This window comes from Hevea brasiliensis, chromosome 3 (assembly GCF_030052815.1).
Source record: "Hevea brasiliensis isolate MT/VB/25A 57/8 chromosome 3, ASM3005281v1, whole genome shotgun sequence".
Taxonomy (NCBI): Eukaryota; Viridiplantae; Streptophyta; class Magnoliopsida; order Malpighiales; family Euphorbiaceae; genus Hevea; species Hevea brasiliensis.
Window position 1 is genome coordinate 3841286 of NC_079495.1, and position 21325 is coordinate 3862610.

Consider the following 21325-nt stretch of genomic DNA (forward strand, 5'->3'; position numbering starts at 1 on the left):
TGACTAAACATGAAAATTAAATACAATCATGCATTGTAAGATTTTACATGTAAACCAAGTTTATTTCAAAGTATTAAAACACATTTCATAAAACCCACAGTTAGATCATGCCATTCGAAACAAATGGAATCTCAATAGCCAGAGGCTAAAGAGAAATCATATCACAAGGCTAGCTAGCTCAAATATATGGATATCCATTCACATCCTCTTCTACTGGCACACCTCAACACTTCTCGGAGAAGGAATCAAAATTCAAAACAAATTACCACCACTAGTCGTGCTAGTGAGGTGTTCAAATATATGGTCATGATACTGTGGTTTCAAAACTTATCTTAACAATTTGCTAAACATTGTCATTTCAAACATACATAATAAATTTCAACAATTTAGATCAAACATCATAAGAATGCCATAATCCAATATTTCACATTATTCAAAACGATATGCAAAAGATGATTATAAAAGTATATGTTGTGCACAAACCTCAAACGAGTCGCCTGTTGGCCTTGACTCGACTCCTCGGGTTCTGTCCCGGTATTCTTTTCCACTGAAACACGAAATTTTCTAATGTTTCAGTACTAAAACTTAAAATAAATCCAAAATAAACTTAACTTCACATTTACCTAGCTCTAACGTGTTAAATTCGACGTTCTCGAAATTTTGTGTTTCGGGTTACTATTCACTGCACTATTCAAGTCAAATTATTGACTTTCTAAGGCTTAATGGGTATGGGAACTCCAACTTCACCCACATACCACATTTTGGTCACCAAACTTGTTGGTTTTGGTCATTTGTTTAAAGCTTAGGTCATTTTGGCAAAATTGCCAATTTTCGGTTTTGGTTCTCCGAAGTTGTACTGCTCCATTGGTCGATCTACTGTTGGAATTTGACAAAACTTCCTTCATAGAAAATGTTCCTTATTGTCTTAAGTGTATTCTCATTTTTGGATCACCCCAATCGGAGTTTTGTAGCTCAAGTTATGGCCAAAATAAGTTTACTGTTCATATGTACTGTTCATACTGAGATTTTAGTGCTGGCAGATTTTTGGTCCAACTTTGGTTAATAATTTGACCAAGTTAAGTTCATAATTTGGTCTCACTTTCTTCATATGAAATGTTGTACTATGTCTTAGGTTTCCATCGGTTCAAGAATCGCCTAAATCCGAGTTTTCTAGAGAGAGTTATAGCCATCCAAACATTGCTGCTCAATGAAAATTCTGCAGAATCTCAGTACAGTAAATTTAACTTTGCTCAATGATTTGAATGAGTTAATGGCCTAATTTGGGTTGGTGTTCTTCATGAAAGTTTTAGGTCTATATCATATCTAATTGCTGGTAAAATTTCAGGTCAATTTGACCTACCTAGCTCGAGTTATGACCAAATGAACAGTTACTGTTCATTTGGTCAGTTTGGTGCAGTGGCAGCCAGTAATCAATTCACTTTGGTCAATTGTTTCACCAAGTTTTGGTCAGTTTTTGGCCATGGTTCCTCAATGAAAATTGTGCTCTTTTATGTCTATTTTCATCTCCAATTGGTGGCATATCAATTGGACTTGTAAAATTTGAGTTTTGGTCCTTCAAAGTGGGTTTGGTCATGCTGCCAGCAGCATGACCATTTACCTCCGAATTTAGTTTTCATTCCTATCATTCCCACACAAGTTATTTGGTCATAATTGACCATTATTTCACTTCAAAATAGGTCCAACATGTCATTTATGCATTTCTCCAAATTTTGGTTCATAAACCCTAGCATTGAAACCCTAATCTCACTAACTCTTGCATTTAACTACTTCTAATGATTTTAATGTTAATCATTTAACTAAGTAAGGTTTCTAAACTCATTCAATTGCATCATATTCATGCAAACCATACTCCTCTCAAGCTGCCCCAAAATTCAGTTTGTTCTTCCCCACATTTTTTTTTTCATTTTAAGGTTATTTACAAGCTCTTAATGCCATATAAACACTAATTAAACAAAGAAAAATTAAGGCTTGTATTACCAACCTTGAGCAGAATTTTCTTCCTCCTTTTCTTCAAATTTTCCTTCTTTCTTTCTTGCTCAATCCTCTTCTCAAGTTGCCTAGATAAGCTTTAACTATGGTGGCTAATTTTTCTATGGTGAAATTAGGGATTTGATCAAGCTCAAAATGAGCTTTAATGGAGGTTTTGGGTGAGGGAGAGGGTGAAGGAGAGAGAGAGTCACGTTTTTTATGAAGAAGATGACTTTATTATTTTTTTTTTCTTTTCTTTTCTTTTCTTTTATGTCTTAGGAAGACCAAAATTCCCAAATTAATAAAATAAATCAATTAAGCCTTTATGACATCATGCATGATGTCATCACTTTGACTTTTCCATCTTCTTTCTTTTTTTTTATTTATTTTTCTATTAGTTCTTTAATTTAATTCTCAATTCCGAAATTTTCTTTTCTCCGATTTTATTTGACAGTTAGGTCAGGAGTCAGCTCTCGGGGTCAATTGACCAAATCGCCCCTCGCCGGTTCATCCCGGTTTGCAAATAATCCAATATTTCTTCGGCTCCTGACCTAATTATTTGGTGACTTATGATTCTTTTTGTGATTTTCTCTTTTCCACTTTGTGTCCATAAGGGTCCTAAGGACTGCAACGCGTCACTTTTACGGTTCAAAATTTGAGTTTAAAACGACTTGTGATCGTTCAGGAAGGTCACTCATCGCTATGACTCTCGGCTCGTTTAACCTCTTATGTTCTGTTTTTCTTATTTATAGTTAACTAATTAAACATTACTAATTATTTGTGTTTATGGCTTCTCATGTTGTCTTAAGTGTGGCCCTAATCTCATTAATTGTCCGGACTGACAACGGTCACCGGAACAGTGAAATCTACCAGGCTATGCAACGGGGGTGTTACAATCTGGATCTCTTACTAGATCTATCAGATCCTTGATTTCTTCCAGAAGATCTTTGTCAAAAGAATATGTTCAGGCCTCCAGGATGGATCAATGCTCTCTCCAGAGTTCATCTGCTGAACAATACGTAACCCTAGAAATCCCTCCTCAGCTCATTCCCAGATGGAGACAAGAAGGGTTTTCTCATCTTCACTTTGGAGCTGTTCGACTTATCCTCAGTCTACATGGACGACGAGGACTTCCAGTAACAGCGAGAGTATCACTCCTCGATACAAGGTTTTTACAGTATGAACATGCAGTGATAGGGACATGTCTTACCACTTTGCATGTAGGAAGTGTGGTATTGACGTTTTTCCCTAACTACAATCTTTCCCTTAGAGATCCACATCTCAGCACTGCTTTAAAAGTCCAAATCCAACTCACAGGTGCAGCCCAAGTCACATCTTCCATGATGGCTACGTTACACCACCAGATTATCTACAGGCTGCAAGATCATGCAGTAGATCTATCTCAGCCATCTGTATCAAATGATGCTCTGCTTGTGCTAGCAGACACTGAAACCACTCCAACAATTGTTCAGATACCTAGGCAACTGCCTAGAAATGAGCTTGAACAGCTCATCCTAAAGGATTGGTTAACCAACTACGAAAGGCTCCATTCAACATCTCAACCAATCCAGATCACAGAATCTTCTTTCAGAAGGAATCCTGACGGAACAGTACAGACTTCCTTCCAGCCACCACGGCATTCTACAGGATCCTTGCCTGTATTCCAGACCATGATGGTCCAGCCATTAGAAAAGGAGCAAGACGACTATCCCATTGGAGCAGTAACACCAGATAATCATTACATCTATCCTCAGAAAATAGATGGTCACTGCCCCTGGGATTTCCCAGGTTCTGGAGCATGCGACGAAGATTGTGACTGTCGTGACAATTACTGGGAAAATGAATATGATCATCCACTGTCTGACAAAAATTGGAGGAAGCTCACCAAAAAAACAAGAAGAGCCTCTTGCAAATCACAACAAGTTCTCAGAAGAGACTATCCAGATAGTAGCCCATGGATCGGTATCCATGAGGAAACCAAGCAGAAGAAGCCTCTTCCCATCTATGAGCTTGCCCTTGAGATCATCAGAAAGGAAGGAAAGAAACTACCCTCTCTCAAGCCAGTTTCTTCCCCTCCTCCTGCACTTCCTCTGGTACAACCCTGCATGATGTTCTCACCTGCCTCTTATGAAGCAGATTTTCCTCCATTAGCACAACAGACAGACCAGCAGACCAAAATCTCCACCAGACCTTTCATTCACTCAACTAAGGTTGATAGTGAAGGTCAGACAACCCCGATCACTCAAGCTGAAGAAGTTTTGAACTGGCAAACCAAGAATGCTGCTGTCCAGAATAAGGCACTACAGCGTATTGATTCAAAGATTGACCAGGTCCTCACCAGGACTCAGCATGTTGATCAAAAGATTGACTCCTTCACTGCTTTTGCCCAAAACATGTACAAAGACCTACAAAGCAGAATTACCCAGCTTGATAGAGATCTGAAGGCTTTGATCCAACAACGGAGATTTGGTGCAGAATTCAACCAAAAGGAACAGGAGATACGAAGGCTAAAGAAACAGTTGGCCCAAGTTGAGGCAGACTTGCATAAGCCCACAGAAGCTCCGGTTTCTTACAGCCCATTCAGCCCTTTCTCTGCTCAAACAACTCCTAATCCTTTTCTTCCTACTTCTGAACCTGCTTACTCCCCTTTTGGACCTTTCAACTATTCATATGAACCACCTCAAATATACCACCCATCTCCTTTGTTCAAACCTACTCAAACACCTGCCAGACATGAGCCAAAGAGTCCATCTTCCTCTGAAGAATCTCATCCTCCAAAAAGGAAAATTGATAAAGGGAAGGACAAAATATATCCTGATCCTCCTCCTCAGCATATGGTGTCTATACCCTCTGAGCCAGAGCTAGAAGAAGATTCTTCTAATGACTCGTCTGATGATAGTGAGGACGGACGAATGGATATCACAACACTGCTCATGGCTGATCCTCAGCCAACTGCCTCCCATACAGGTCCTTCACCAACCACAGATTCTACCAGTGGTACTACAAGCCCTATAGGGCCTCCTCAAGACCCCCATGTTGAGATCCCTGATGATGAACCAATTCTAGATTTTGGACTACCAAGCGCTCCACAACAGGCCAGGCTCAGTTCAGGCCCATGGTTCACCTTAGATGATGTTCCCCCATCAAAATGGAGAGATCGCCTTGCAGAATTTAAAACTTGGCTTGATGTCCAAATGCTCCGGGAAGGTGCTGACTCCCACTCTATACTCAGAGAATTCATCTCTCGAACTATTGGTACATTGCAAGATTGGTTTTCCTCCATTGGAGAATATCAAAAAGCTCAATTTTGCCACCTGACTCCCTTACAAGCAGTCAATGCTCTCATTGCTGAGTTTCTCGGAGATGCAATGGCAAGGTGCTGACTCCCACTCTATACTCAGAGAATTCATCTCTCGAACTGTTGGTACATTGCAAGATTGGTTTTCCTCCATGAGAGAATATCAAAAAGCTCAATTTTGCCACCTGACTCCCTTACAAGCAGTCAATGCTCTCTTTGCTGAGTTTCTCGGAGATGCATCCTTATACAGCAAGCAGTTAAGACAAGAGTTCTTTGATATGCGTTGCTGTTCTTTAAAAAGATCAGACATTGAAAGACACTACCAGCAACACTATTATCTGCTTAATGGTTACAATGATGTCAACCTCAGGCATACCTATATTGCCTCTTTACCAGAAGCATTACAACCAGAACTCCACAGAAGTATTGCTGCTACCAGAAGAGCAATGAATGCTATAACTATAGGGGAAATCCATCAAATGACTCTGGCCTGTCTAGACAAAATGTGCGAACAACAGAAATTGTTCAAAGATATCATTGACAACAGCAAAGCTTTGAAGAATGTATGTCAGAAGTCTCACCTTGCCATTAAATGCAAGGAAAAGAACTGTGAATGCAAGCCAAAGAAGAAAGCACATTACAAGAAGCATCCCTCTGGGTTCAAACCCCCTTTCAAGCAAAAGAAAGGAAGAAGGTCAGTCAGATACTTTCGAAGGAAAAGAACGGGTACAAAAAAGTCTGACAGGTGCTATGTCTGTGGCAATCGGGGTCATTATGCTAAGAACTGCCCAAAAAACCCCAATAAGGCGGTTAAGCTATTACAACACATACAGCAGGCTTCTCACATCTCCCTGGAGCATGATGATGTTGAATCCCTGTTCTCTGAACAGAATGAGCCCGATGAAGATACAGTTTTTGCCCTTGGGATAGGCGCTGGATCAGAAGAAGACTACTCATTCACTTCAGAAGAATCCAGTTCAGATACTGAAGCCCATTACCCGTCTTATCTGGCCCAACATATCCAATCCTCCCAATCCACCTATGGCCCAGACACTATTCCAATTCCATTAGTCCCAATTCATATTCTTCCCAGCAAGTATGAACGGCCCATTAGTGTCATTGGCTTCCTGGATACCGAGGCTCACAAAAGCTTGATGAACCCAGCCATCTTACCCTCAGAATACTGGGTCCCTCATGAAGAATACTTTAAGGCTGCAGATGGAAATGTTTTCAAAACTAGCCTCATCACTAAGCATCCAATTGGAATCCAGTTCTTCCCCACTTGTATCCTCTGGACTAGGGTCATCGGGTCGGATCTTCCTGACAAGGATCTGCTGATAGGCTTTGACTTGTATAAATATTACAATAAAATAAATAAGTGCAAAATTTTTGTAAAAATTTAAATCCAATTACTAATTAATTCAATTTTTATATATCTTCAAATGTTTGAATAAATAAGGTGTTATTTTATATGGCATGAATTTTAGATATGCCTTAATTGACTTGAGTTGTGATTCAACTTAAAAGTTTCATGTTATGACGTAATTAGGATAAAAAGTAAAATTTGTAATGGTAACGAAGAGTATAAGCTAATAGGTTTGAGTATTGACCAATATAAATATTATATTTGCTATCATTATTATTGAACCATGTAAATTTTATATTTTTTATTATGTGTGTATTTAAATTTACGTGTCTATTATAATATTAAGAAAGGAAAAAAGTTATTGTAAAGGATTTTTTTTATTCTTAAAATAATTAATTAAAATGTTGTAAAAATTCTTGAATTTAAATTTTAATTAGTATTAAATAAAAATTTAATTAGTGTTTAATTTTAAACAATCTCACTAAATTTATTTTAATTCATTTAAATATATAAAATTTTGAATTCAAATAATAATAATAATAATAATAATAAACCTTCTCAACCCAAACACTAGACAAAGTTATGAGAATCGAATAAAATTAACAAAATTACAGGGTAGTGCCAAAACAGAAGGCATCACATGCCCTAAAAAAATATCTGCCAGAACAAAACACCCCCTCCCCTTATAAATAAATAAAAATTGGAAGTATATTATTATTATTATTATTATTATTATTATTATTATAGAATTTTCTTGATTAAAAAAATTAATTATGAAATTTCCTCATTGAAATCAAGACCTAGACCTTGATTGGCCACAAAAATCATAGACTCCAAAATCAACATCAGCCTCACAATACTCCAAAAATCAATCAAAGGAATCATCACATTTGCATTTGGAGCCTCTCTTTTTTTTTTTTTTTTCCTGTCTTAGAAAACTCGGCCAACTCAGCCACACAATATGGAATCCAATAACACAATACACACAACCAACTAAAGGTAGACGTGTAATCTAACTCCCCACCCATTTTCTTTGCTTTATTCTCACATCTTATATCTGGCTTGAGCTCCTCACAGCCACCCCCGTGCAATGCAATAATCCTGTGTAATCTTCTTTTCTTTCTCCCAGAACCCACCATCAAGAACCAAGAAAGAAAACCCTAGACTACTTGAAGAATGAAGTCTTGTCTTCCATTAGAACCAAGCAAAACTCATCACCAACTTATCCATAATAATCACATTGAAACACAGAGTTTCTTGTCCTATGATCATCATCATCATTACCAAGAAAGTGATGGGAAGAAGATTACTGATTTAAAATGCATACCCTCAAAGACTCCGACCCTCCCAGTACTCCGTCAGGCAGGAGATGATGCAATGAAGGTGGTTAGAGAAGAACAGTTATTGCAGGATGATTGTGGACGTGAAAGGCTCAAGAGACATAGGATTGAGGCTGCAGGTAGAGTTTGGATCCCTGATATTTGGGGTCATGAGGAGCTTTTGAAGGATTGGATTGATTGTTCTGTGTTCGAAGCTTCTTTAATGCCTAACAGGATTATGTCCGCTCGTGCAGCTTTGGTTGAACAAGGAAGAAGAAGAGCTTCCTGCACTCCTGGAAGATTAAGAATAGAAAACAGGTGTTGATCCATTATTGGGGGGGGAGGGAGGTGGGGGGTGTTTTAGGGGTGGGGGCTTGGGGCGGCGGTGATATGGTTATTTAATTATTCCCTGATTATTATGAAATTCGATTACTTTGTTTCTAAGAATGAGATTTTCGAATCAACAGATGAATTGAGTTTACTAAAATCTGTAATAGATGGAACGAATTCTGTCCACTCCACCTGAGCTTGGTTTTGAGATGTGGACCATGTGGACCTGAACTTGATTAGATATTGAACCGGAGCCCCAAAAAAGCAGCCTCCACAGCTGCTGCTTCTATTTCAGGTTTGGTATTATACAATTGAATGTAATAATAAAATTAAATTTCAATATTTTTTTTATTGAATTTTCGTTGTGATTATAATTCATCAGATTCAATTATACTACCAGATAAAATTACATCCCCTATCAGAAAACCAGCCCAAGAACCATATCGATCTAATCTGAATAGGAAGTCCATGAATCTGAACCAATCCAATTCAGCTCAAATCAAATCAGCATTAAAAAGAAAAAAAAATCAATTGATTTGATTAGAGTCAAACTAAATTCCAAAAATTTTACAATCAGGCCTCAATTCCATGGTTTCGGAGATGGAACCGGACTGACCCAACCAGGACTGAAATTTTGATTTGGAGAATGTTAAAAACTGTTGACATGATTCAATTGTTAAGCGCAGGGCTGCCCACCATACTTTTACAGGTCTTAAATTATGACCTACTCTAATACCATGTGAAATTTTAACCGAAGAGTGTTAAAAACTGCTGACACGGTTCGATTGTTGAGCTCAGAATTACCCCCGCTAAAATGTGGAACTCTGGTGGAACTCAACAGAGACCAGTGGCCACCCTAGGGATAGGGCGGGGGAAGAGGAGATAGAAGGGTCCAAAACTAAAGGCAAACTTATTGGCAAAATTTTAAAAAAAAAAAATAGAATACAAAATTGTACACTATCTACCATAATAATCAATAATTTTGCTAAACAATCACTCTGATAAATAATAATCCCTAATAAATATCAAATTTCTTGATTTTACAAGAAAAAAAAGGCCCTGTGGCCATGAGGGAAGAAGAGCGTTTTTACAACTTTATCAGACCATAAACATCATAAACCTTTAAAAAGATGTTTCAGCAAGAGTTGCCAGCTCCCATATCTTTATTGTTCCATCATCACTTGCGGAAGCAAGAAGCCGGTTCTCCTGTCAGGTTTTAACAAAAATATACAGGAAAATGTTAGGGAAGTGCCACTTTCAGCACTAAACATGAATCCTTATTCAGTTATTCTCGCAGAACCTAGAAGACATCAATCACTAGAAGACCATTGTAACTTTATCTTTAGCTCACAAAAAGATAAAATACAATCGATGCTCTATCAGAAGAGCACCCACCATGAATCAACCTATCATTTCCATCGTACTGATGAGTTCAGTACAAATATTTTACATAAATATAATATCAATGATATACAGAAGAAACTTACCCCTGGGCTCCATTGCACTGAATTTATGTCCATATCATGAGCTTTTTCTCTTTTCAACAGCAGTCTATATGAAGGACCATTAACCTGTAAGAAACACAAGGGAGTCTTTTCAATTCAATTCATCTTCTCCAACTCAGTAATAGAAATTTGAAACCAAGAAAAAACAAGGAATCTGGAATTTCCAAGGACACATGATGGTGAAATACATTTTATATGATAATCCTTCATGGCATGTTCTAATATAATCCTTCACATGCATAACTCAGAAAGTTGGACAGTTGTTTCATTTGGTTAGACATTACACATCCTATGCCTTGATACTGAATGCAATTCCTTGTCAAGAAACACACGAGTCAAATGCTTTGCTACAGCAGGATTTAGCTTAGAAATTAGATGAATGATAGATCCTCTAAATGAAACATGAACAAATGAATTGAAACTGGATAAATATGACAGCAGTATCCTTGTGGCCAATTTCTCAACTGCATGCAAGTTCCAAATTTTGTTTAAGTAAATGAATTGAAACAGGATAAATATGACAGCAATATCCTTGTGGCCAATTTCTCAACTACTTGCAAGCTCCAATATGTAAACAATTAGCAGGTGCAATTCTAGTGATTTTATTCACTGCAATCTCTGCATCTCATATATGTGTGTGTGTGTGTGTGTAAAAAATCTAGACATGGGAGCAAACGTGTGCTTGTACTTTCACGTGCATCACAAGCAATTTAAAGGCTAATACTACTCCAATATCAATGCAAAAATAAACAATTTCCATGGTGATGAATCAAAAGATACAACAAATGTAAGGGTGAAATGATAAAATACCAAACCATCTTTGCTCTCCACAAAAAATCGAATAGCATCATCGGCCGCTCCACTGACTATAATGCCTTCCCTGTCACATTCATATGTGAGACAAAATCAATTCATGATCAGAAGGCGAAAGAAATATCTTAGTTCAAATGTGCAGAAAAAGACAAGCTTCCATATGTACTTGGATATTCTTTAATATCCCTATAAAAACAAACTGAAGTCTTGATCACATGACATGCCTCTCATTGTAAACTATTTTACTTTCTTTTCCTTTTCCAATTGAAAGGGATAAGCATAAATATCCAACTTAGTAGCAAACCCAAATTATTTATAAGCATTTTCTAAATGAAAGAAGGTAGGGCAAAATCAGCCTGTCTTGCATCCACGGCTGTTGTTTTGGTTTCTTAATCCCACATGGTTTATAAGCTACATGATAAATGATGAATGCATAATGTTCTGCAGCAGTAGAGATAACATTCAACACAAAATCATTTCTGTAGAAGTATGGCTAACATTTACATCACACTTGCATTTCAGCCCTAGAAGATTATAATTGCTGTTCAAAAATTAACATGGTACAGTCAACATAATTATGGCCTTAATCATCCTACTTTATTTTGGAGCATAAAAACTTAGAAAACTAACTGAAAGTACTGATACTGAACAAATAGAAAAGACCAAATACATCCATTTTAACCATACCATTAAAGAAGAGCACTCAATGACCAAATATTGATTACTTTTCTATTACAGGTAATTTTGAGAGTTTTTTATTTTTTTTTATTTATTTTATTTTTTTTTTTTTGGGGGGGGGGTGGGGGGGGGGGTGTGGTGTTGAGGGAGTGGGGCAGCGGACAGGATGCAACAGGAATATATATTGCAACTAATTGAATTTTCATTACCTTGACCAGTCAACCGAAAAAATTGTTCGATCATGATAACCCGAGAGAGTGCAAACATGACTCCTGGGGCAAAAAACCCACACACAAACACATATTATCAACAATTTCCAGTTTGCAAATAGGCATTTGCATGCCACAATTACAAAAGGTAAATAAATAACTAAATAACTAGCCTGCAATTTATTAAGAGAAGCATAAAATGAAAAATGAGCCTTTGGGATGTATGCTGGTTGATGAAACAGGATACCATTCGTAATCATATATCATCAGCTCAATTGAAGCTATTTTGTTTCTACAGAAAATCAATAATAACATATAATAAGCATAATTTTCATAAATTTGAAGGAAAAAGGAACTTTAATTCTTTGAAAAGAATTTTTAAAATCGTTATATGTGTGTGTGTGTGTGTGTGTGTGTGTGTGTGTGTGTGTGGAGCCCCATGTAACTTGCACCATTCCAACTTTTCTGTGACTATCTGGTACTCCAGCTTTTTAAGAGAAGTCCATTTAAACTGTTTACACTCAGTGGAAGCAGTGTGAATAACTATAAAAACCACAAAACTATCCCTGTTTTCTTTAACGTAACTGTTATAATTCAGGAATTATAGCAGGCAATCCTAAATTTCTTTTTGTTAAAAATGAAGGTAGACTGGTAATTTGGGATTAGGGTTGTAACAATGGCAAATAAACCCTATACCACTTGACTCAGTAAATTGGATTGCAATGTGTCCTGACCAAATCTTTAATTGCTGAATTATTCACAAACAGAAATGCTCAATGATAACTTTGAAATTATTTGCAACATAACTGATTCTTGTAAGCATGCAGTCCACTGCTTGAAATTCATATGCTTTAAATCAAATATTTCAACAATAAGGATCCATAATTAATGGAAGCATTTGTTTTTCTTTTCTAAATTACAGTCAAAGTATAACCTGTCATGTGTCAAATATGAAAGATCTCTACCTATTTGTTTACTCATAAATAGAACATCTCAAACAGCATTATGGACACCGTCATTCATGGGTAGAAGATTCAATAAGTGCACATTTCTCACCAAGGTGTGTGGTCATCACCAGATACCATCCTTCCAATATCTGTCTCCCATATCTTTAGGGTAAGATCATCACTGCAAAATCAATCCAGTTTTCTTTTAGCTCCACTTGAACAAATTATTGTGATCAAATTCTTTAGCATCAAGATAAAATTATCCCAATCAAATACCTGAACAAGGGAAAAAGTTTCACATACCTACAGGTAACCATTTTGCTTCCTTCAGCATTAAAAGCAAGTGACCAAACGGTAGAAGTGTGACCACTGAAAATAAAACAAGCCATGTCTATTTAGGCCAATTAGCACATCACAAAAATGAATTTTCATTAGGCTTACAAATTAAAAAAACAAAAAAAAAAAAATCTACCCATGCAAAAGAAATCAAGTTCATGCAATACCTAATTGACCAAATTATATCAATTACGTAACAGTGCAAGAAAGATAAAATTTTAAGAAGAAAAAGGTCGAAAAAGAAGAACAAGAATGTGTCCATAGAAGGAAGAAAAAAAAAAAAGCAAATGTGTGCAAAAGAAAATTAAAAAAAAAAAAAAGCAAGGAAGGAGGATGAGAGACTAAGTAGGTAAGGGTAGTACTTGCTGGATTCACCCAAGGTTTGAACACAGCGCCAATCACCCTCACCATCCTCAGCCCAAACCTGTGAGTAACATTTAGGAGTGAATAGCAATCAATTGTCTATAGAGGGATATTATAGAGAAAATTGAAGATGGGAAATAAATTTAACCCATATGTACCTTAATGGTGTTATCATAGCTACAGGAAAACAAAACGTCCACATTTGGATGCCACTTAACCATTTTAACATCCTGTGTATGTCCTTGCAATACTGAAGCACACTCAAACTCATTCCCTGGCATTACTTCCCAAATCCACACAGTTTTATCTCGACTGCATGTTGCAAGCAGAGACCCAGAAGCATTCCAAGCCACACTTTTGACTTCATTTTCATGACCCTATTCACCGGGCAAAGTGTAAAAAGAATGTCAGAAATAAAATGATAGAAGGTGTGTTGGGGGTGGGGGGGGGGGGGGGGGGGGTGGGTTTGTGGTGTGTTGGTGGGTAGGGTATTGACATGTCTTACTATCATTTCTAGTGACCATAAAAAGCACAAAGGCAATTCTTATTTACATTTTATGTACTTATAACAGATAAAGAAGTGACAACTAATAAGAGGTTCCCGAAGCATGAACGGAGCACAATTAATTATAAACATACCTCCAGAGTAGAAACACATTCAAAATCACCCCCAATGTTTTCCCAAATGGCAATAGTCGCATCAAAGCTTGCAGTGGCCAATAATTTCCCAGATGGCGACCAGGCACAAGATCGAACGGTTCTAGTGTGCGTTTCTTCCAAAACTGACTGTAATCACAGGATATCATTATGACTTCCCATACAAAATCAACCAACTCTCATCACAAACAGCTTGAAACGCATTTTGAAAGAAAAATAGAGTGGGATAAAAGTCCAGGCATTAAGATCAAGATTTCATGGATAGACCATTCATACCCTGGCCAGCTAAATAACTAGGCAACAGTGTAATGTTAAGCTTACACATTACAAGTACTAGTAAGAACTTGTTTCACTGGCTCATCTGAATAACTAACCAACAGCAGAACGGTAAGCTCACACATTCACTTGCACTTGCAACACTTATTTCATATTTGAAATGAAGCGCCAGATGTTAATATTGTTTCATGGAAGCACACAGCAGACAGAGGAAAGAGATAAATTTTGTTCCTTTCTGGTCAAGGACTAACAGTGCATCTCTAATCACGCAGCATGCTAAGTTAATTAGCATTATTTAGGTGAAAATTTTAATTGAAGGAATATTCACAGTATATCCTCTTGAATTTAGATTAGCATTCTTAACATTTTAAAAACAGAAATATAATGATAAATCCCCTTCGTGTAAATTCTTTCAATGCTCCGCATGTTAAAATCCAAAATTCACTCTTCGTTCCATCGTTTTTATTATAAACAAAATGCTCATTGGAAGGTGAACTGAAGATTATTTATTAGTTTTTTTGATAACAACTAGAAAACTATAGCATCTACTCAACTATGCCTAATCCAACTATTTAACTTCATCAAGTTCAATTCTTCCAAAACAGCAGAATTCGACCTCTATTTTCATTTCCGTACTTACATTTACCCAGCAACCAAACAGGAAAATAGAAGCAAAGGAAATAGGAAATCACAAACCTTGCAGTCCCAAGAGCGAGAGGAAGGGCTCTGCTCCCAGATTCGAACGGTCTTATCGCCACTACAAGAAGCGAAAACCGGACGGATGTCACCAGTTCCGGCAGCTAGATTCCAGGCGAGGCTCCAAACCCTATCGTTGTGGCCTTGGAGTTTCTGAATCTCCCTGAGCTCGAAGTTGCCGTCGACTAAATCCATGACGACAATTGCAGAGAGAGAAATAGCGAGGTTTGATCGGAGAAAATTGGACGATCGAACTATAGAGTTTATGAAGCGAAGAGTGACAGAGAAAAGTAAAGAAGTTGAAGTTTGCTTCAATTTTTGTTTTTCTTTAAGTCATCTAAAAATAAATAAATAAATTGGAGCGTAGTCGAAAGTATTACACGGGCGCCGACTTGGAAAGGATAAATAAACGGACAAGAAGTGTGGCCGACTCGTATCGGCTCAGTCGTTAATGAGAGGGGCAGAGACTGGCCTACCCAGGTTTTTTTTATTTATTATTTATTTTTTAAGCGAAATAGACTGATAAATTAATAAATAGGATCATGGGAATGTGCAATTGGTGGATTTGGTATTGTATATAATTTTTCTATGGTTTTACTTTGCTTGCAGAATGATCTCAGCTGAGAAGGAGTTGGATGTCCTGCATGTGCTTCTTCCCTACGTTCTAGTGCTTTAGATGAAAGGGATTCCGATAACTGTGGCTGATGCCTGGGCTTGCCGCTGATCTTCGGGCTGTGTTTTATGGTTAGGTACCTCTTTGAGATTTTAACGATGCCACATTCAATATGCGAGCATTCGACCTTTTACTGGAGCCTAAAGGAGCTTTGCCGATTGCCTATTGATTCTTTGTGTTATTCTGTCCTCTCTTCGGTCACATTTGATTGTAATGGCTAAATCCTTTTCAGACTTCATCGATTGTTCTCTTTGTAAATGTAATGGATTCTCTTATTTATGTTCTTAATGTCACATTGTCACGCAATTAGTTATTTTCTATGAAAAAAGAAGAGCTATATAATACTAATTTAATTTAATTTAATTTATTAGCTTATTTTATTAATTATTTCTTATTTTTATTCTTTAAATTAATTATAATTTTTTAAATTACATAATATATTTAAAAAAATTATAAAATAAATAAAAATAAATTAATCGATTTGGCCATCAACTAGTACTATTACTGTTAGGATGGCTTCTATAGCTATTTTAATTTTAACTCATTTCATTTATATTTTATATATTTTTACTATTGATTAATTTTAATCATTTATCTAGTTGGTAAGTCAACTTAAGTAGTTTGTCTTAACTAGGTCCCAAACCCGGATAAAAGAGGAGGATTGTGGTAGGTGACAACCAACGTAAAAATTTCGTCACACCTCATGATATGGATTCAAATGATATAAATGTTGGGGCATCATCTACTTATGACGCACTACATCAAAGCCGGTGTGTAGTGAGAAATATGCAAGGATGTAGGTTGTTTACCAAAAGCGATGCGCCATGCCTGCGCCTAGGTGTGGTGTTAAATAAGTAAGGGTTTCCACATCATGGATGAGTGTGGTGTTAAATGAGTAAGGGTTTCCATATCATGGATGAGTGTGGTGTTAAATGAGTAAGGGTTCCCACATCATGGATGAGTGTAGGTAAAAAAGTTAGTCCATAGAATAGATAATAAAATAGATAGTGGAACATAACACAAGATAGACATAGAGAACAATAGAATATATCATAAAAGGAGATTAATTAGGAAGGAACAAGATATGAGGAGAATCAGGGTTGGTGCTTGGAATGTTAGATCACTTAGAGGAAAATTAATGGAGTTTGTGGATACCTTGGAAAGAAGAATGGTGAATATTGCTTGCATTTAGAAGACTAAATGGGTAGAGGAGAAAAGCAAGGAAGTGAGTAATTCAGGGTACAAACTGTGATTTACCGGAAAGTAGAGGAACAAGAATGAAGTGGGCATAATTATAGACAGGACATTGAAAGATGCTGTAATAGCTGTGAAAAGAGTAGGAGATAGATTTATACTAGTAAAGCCAGTACTAGAAGGAGAAATAATAAATATAGTTAGTGCTTATACCCCATAAATAGTGAAAGTAAACAAAAATTTTGGAAAAATATGGATGATCTAATGCAAAGCATACCGAATGAAGAGAATGTTTTCATCGGTGGAGATTTGAATGGACATGTAGGAAGTAATAGGCAAGGTTATAAGAATATTCATGGAGGTTTTGGTTTTGGCAGCCGAAATGAGGAGGGAAAAAGCATCATGAATTTTGCTATGGCATATGACCTAATACTAGCGAATACCTACTTTATAAAAAGAAAGTCGCATTTAGTGACTTTCAAAAGTGGGCAACATATAAGCCAAATTAACTTCCTCTTAAACAGGAAGACAAATAGAGCTTTATGCAAGGATTGCAAGGTCATTCCAAGAGAGGCTTTAACAAGTCAACAACGATTAGTAGTCTTAGATGTCAAGTTTAGGAATAATTCAAGTAAGGTTAGAAGAAATAGTGTAGCTCAAAAAAAGTTATGGGAGTTCAAAGGAGTAAAGTAAGTGAAGTTCAAAAATGAGCTTCTCGAGTTCGAAGCATGGAAGTTGGATGTGGAAGCCAATGGTATGTGGATATAGATGGCATCAAATATTAGAGAAGTAGCTAGAAAAGTACTTAGAGAGTTTAGAGGACATGAACCACCCTTAAAAGAGAGATGGTGGTGGAATGAGAAAGTACAAAAGGCAGTAAAGAGAAAGAGGGAATGGTATAAGAAATTACCTAAGTGTGATAATAATGAGGCATACGAACAATACAAGATGGAAAAGAAAGAGGCAAAAAAGGTAGTTAGTCCAGTAAGAGCGCATGCCTTTAAAAAGTTATATGAAAAACTTAAAACTAAAGAAGGGGAGAAAGATATTTATAGATTAGCAAGGAGGAGATAAAAGAAATGTTAAGATCTCAATCAAGTTAGGTGCATTAAGGATAAAGAAGGAAAAATGTTAGTGAAAGATGATAACATTAAAGAAAGATGGATAAATTATTTTGATGATCTCTTTAATAATAGTCAAAGTGGTAATTGAAGGAACGGAAGCGTGAAAAACACAAGTTTATACCATTGAATTCAAAAATTTTCACCTAGGGACACATGCATTATGCAAGATTTATTTTTATCTATTTGATTTCAATGATAAACAACATATTAAAACTCTTTTAATATGTTTTTGGATCTGTATTTGCCATTTAAGATTTTAAAATTAATCAGATTAATTTTAGAACCCTAAATTAAATCAAGAACGATTACACTAACCTCTTGATGCACTGCAGCATGTCTGCGCCTTAGAGATTCGTCTTCAGGACACCAGATGTTGTCCCTCTAGCTTGTCCACACCAAGAACACCTATGGCAGCCCTTGAACAGCTTCTAAAGCTTTTTCTACTAATTAGAAATTCAAGTTCTGTCTTTTAAGAGATTAGATATGTAAACAGGACACTAGAAACAATTTCTAGTATTCTTAATTCAAGAGATTGATGGTTAATCTCTTTGAATTGATGAGAGATGAAGAAGAATAGATGAAAAGCCTCAAAGTGGCGTGACAAAGGAGAGGAGTGGCTGCTGGTTGTATTTTATTTTCTCATAACAACACTTAAATAGCTAGGTTAACACATTAAACCCTTGCCACATATCACCCTTTGATTAGCTCTAGGTTTAAGTGACCCAATCACATTGTGCCAAATGTCAAACCTATATTTAATCTTGATTTTAATCATCTTACATGATTAAAAAAAATATTTGGCAAGCTTATGTGTTATGCCATGTGTCACCATCTCATGATGCCACGTGTCACACTGCAAAATGACCAAAATGCCCCTGTGTCTTAATTTTGAGTTCTCAATCCAAAATAATTATTTTTCTTATTCTAATTAATTTATATCAAATATAAATTAATTAATTAATCTCTATTAATTAATTTCTCATTAATTAAATTCATATTTAAATACTTTAAATATAAATTTAACTTATATTATACATCCAATAATCTAGATTTGGTTTCAAGTCATGCTAGGGACTTTGCAAACTAATTGCAAACCAAACCTATTTAATTAATCAATTAAACTCTTTAATTAATTAATTAAATCATATTTAAATAGGTGATAACTTGTGTATGTGTGTGACTTACTAGGCTCATCACTAATTGGCAATGAGACATGATATCAACTCTTAATATCATCATAACTCTTTCTTACCATAAATGATTTCTCTAAATCATTTTATGAACCTCATAGACCATGGTTAACACCTAGCATAGCATGCCATGGCCACCTAATTAGTAATAAGGTTTACCTTAAATGAACCTATAATCATATGTTACTATGCACTAGAATCTCTCTGTTACAAAATCCCAACTCAAGCTGGAGTCATGGTTTATGTCAAACTCCATTTGCTATGAATATTATGTTCTCTTTTAATTCCAGTTCTTGATTAAAAAGATTTTCTCATCAGAAACTCTTCTCTGAATAAATCTATCTGTCCTGGCCAGGAACTTGAAACATCAAGAATAATTAAATGAACATAGGATTTTATCTCTATTTACTTAGAGGAACAGATTCCATCTTGATCAACACCTACCTCCATATATAACTAGTAGGAGCCAACACATGCCCATATACCCATACATAGTACAAGTATGAAAGCAGTATCAAACTCAAACTACCTATATACAAGATAACTGTGCTATCTCAGGTCTAAAGATTATATGCACTGATATGATTTATTACAAAACATTGATAAGAGTAAATTCCATGTGCTTGTCATAAGTGTCACTGGTTCGGCCTACTTATCATTTATAAGTGCCTATCATGTTTGTTATATGCATGAGACTCACCATTCCATCTTATTTATATCTCATATAAATAACTTGGGAACAAACATAAATACAATCTTTCTGAATAAGTCATGTCCTTATTATGAAGTATCCTCGATTGTGAACCTATTTATGATACTTTGTGCTAGAAATATTGTCATTCATATTCTTAACAACTTAAAAATAATATTTCTAACAAAATATCAATGGACCTTTTTTATTACACATAAATATATTATATAAATGGAAAAGTGGAAATGCCTTTTATTAATAAAAATATGTACAAGATACATACTAAATGATATGCTCTAGGGCATACTACTACTTGATAATAGCGTGAATATAGACTACAAGTATTAGAAAAGAATGTGAATTATACTAGAAGGATTGGATCTTTAGAAGTAAAAGAACACTTAAGAGAATGAAAGTGGGTAAAGCTTGTGGAATCAATGAAATACCAATTGAAGTGTAGAAGTGTTTGGGAGATATGGGAGTGGCATGGTTAATTAAATTGTTTAATAATATTCTAAACTCAAAGAAAATGCCTGATGAATGAAGAAATAGTACTTTATTACCTATTTTTAAAAATAAGGGAGACATACAGAGTTGCTCAAACTATAGGAGAATTAAACTCATGAGCCATACTATGAAGTTGTGAGGGAGAGTTGTGAAACATCGACTACGTCATAACACTTCTATCTCTCCCAATCAATTTGGATTCATGCAAAGTCGTTCAACTATGAAAGCGATCTTTCTCATTAGAAGCTTTATGGAGAAATATAGAGATGTGAATAAAGATTTACACATGGTTTTTATTGATTTGGAGAAGGGTTATGATAGCGTTCCAAGAGATGTCTTATGGAGAGTGTTAGAAAAAAAAAGAATATCTATTAGGTACATACAAGTATTGAAAGATATGTGTGAAGGAGCAACTACTATTGTGCGCACAATAGGAGGGGACACAAGGGATTTTCCTATCTCAGTTAGATTACACCAAGGTTCAGCTGTAAGCTCTTATATTTTTATATTAGTTTTAGATGAATCGATGAAACATATACAAGAGAGTATCCCTTGGTGCATAATATTTGTGGATGATATAGTTATGATAGATGAGACACGAGAAGAAGTCAATAGAAAGCTAGAGCTTTAGAGAACTACTTTAGAGTCAAAGAGCTTTAAGTTAAGTAGAACAAAAATATAATACATGCATTGCAAGTTCAATGAAGACTGAACTGATGATAGGGGAGGAGTTAGTTTGGATGGAGTGATACTGCCCTAAAGTAATCACTTCAAATATCTCGGCTCAATCCTTCAAGTAGATGATGGGGGATGTGAGGAGGATATTAGTCATAGGATTAAAGCTGGATGGTTGAAGTGGAAATGTGCCATGGGAGTTTTATGTGATCGCAAGATTCCCAATAAGTTGAAAGGAAAATTTTAACTTACTGACCATATGGTAGCCATTTTATATAATAGTGAGTGTTAGGCACTGAAGAAGTTATATGTGTCTAAGATAAGAATTGCGGAGATGAGAATGTTAAGGTAAATGAGTGATCATATTAGACTAGATAAAGTCTGTAATGAGAATATTAGAAAAAATATAGGAGTGGTGCCAATTGAGAATAAGTTGAGAGAAGGGAGAATCAGTTAGACAGGTAGAGCACATTAGGTTGAGTATGGAAG

General features: G+C 35.9%; 2 protein-coding genes across 2 annotated transcripts; one reads left to right on the plus strand and one right to left on the minus strand.

Moving 5' to 3' along the window:
* The first annotated feature begins 7560 nt into the window (after positions 1-7560).
* Positions 7561-8308, plus strand: LOC131178486 (uncharacterized). The gene has a single exon (XM_058143446.1). It carries the CDS (start codon positions 7830-7832, stop codon positions 8295-8297), a length of 468 nt encoding a protein of 155 aa, XP_057999429.1. The 5' UTR covers positions 7561-7829; the 3' UTR covers positions 8298-8308.
* A 934-nt stretch (positions 8309-9242) lies between these two features.
* Positions 9243-15121, minus strand: LOC110649877 (protein CIA1). The gene is made up of 10 exons (XM_021804616.2): positions 14783-15121; positions 13793-13939; positions 13312-13530; positions 13153-13214; positions 12758-12823; positions 12564-12635; positions 11508-11570; positions 10618-10687; positions 9790-9873; positions 9243-9508 (listed from the first exon to the last, which is right to left on the minus strand). The coding sequence occupies exons 1-10, from the start codon at positions 14975-14977 to the stop codon at positions 9425-9427; spliced, it is 1062 nt and encodes a 353-aa protein (XP_021660308.2). The 5' UTR covers positions 14978-15121; the 3' UTR covers positions 9243-9424.
* Positions 15122-21325: the final 6204 nt, after the last annotated feature.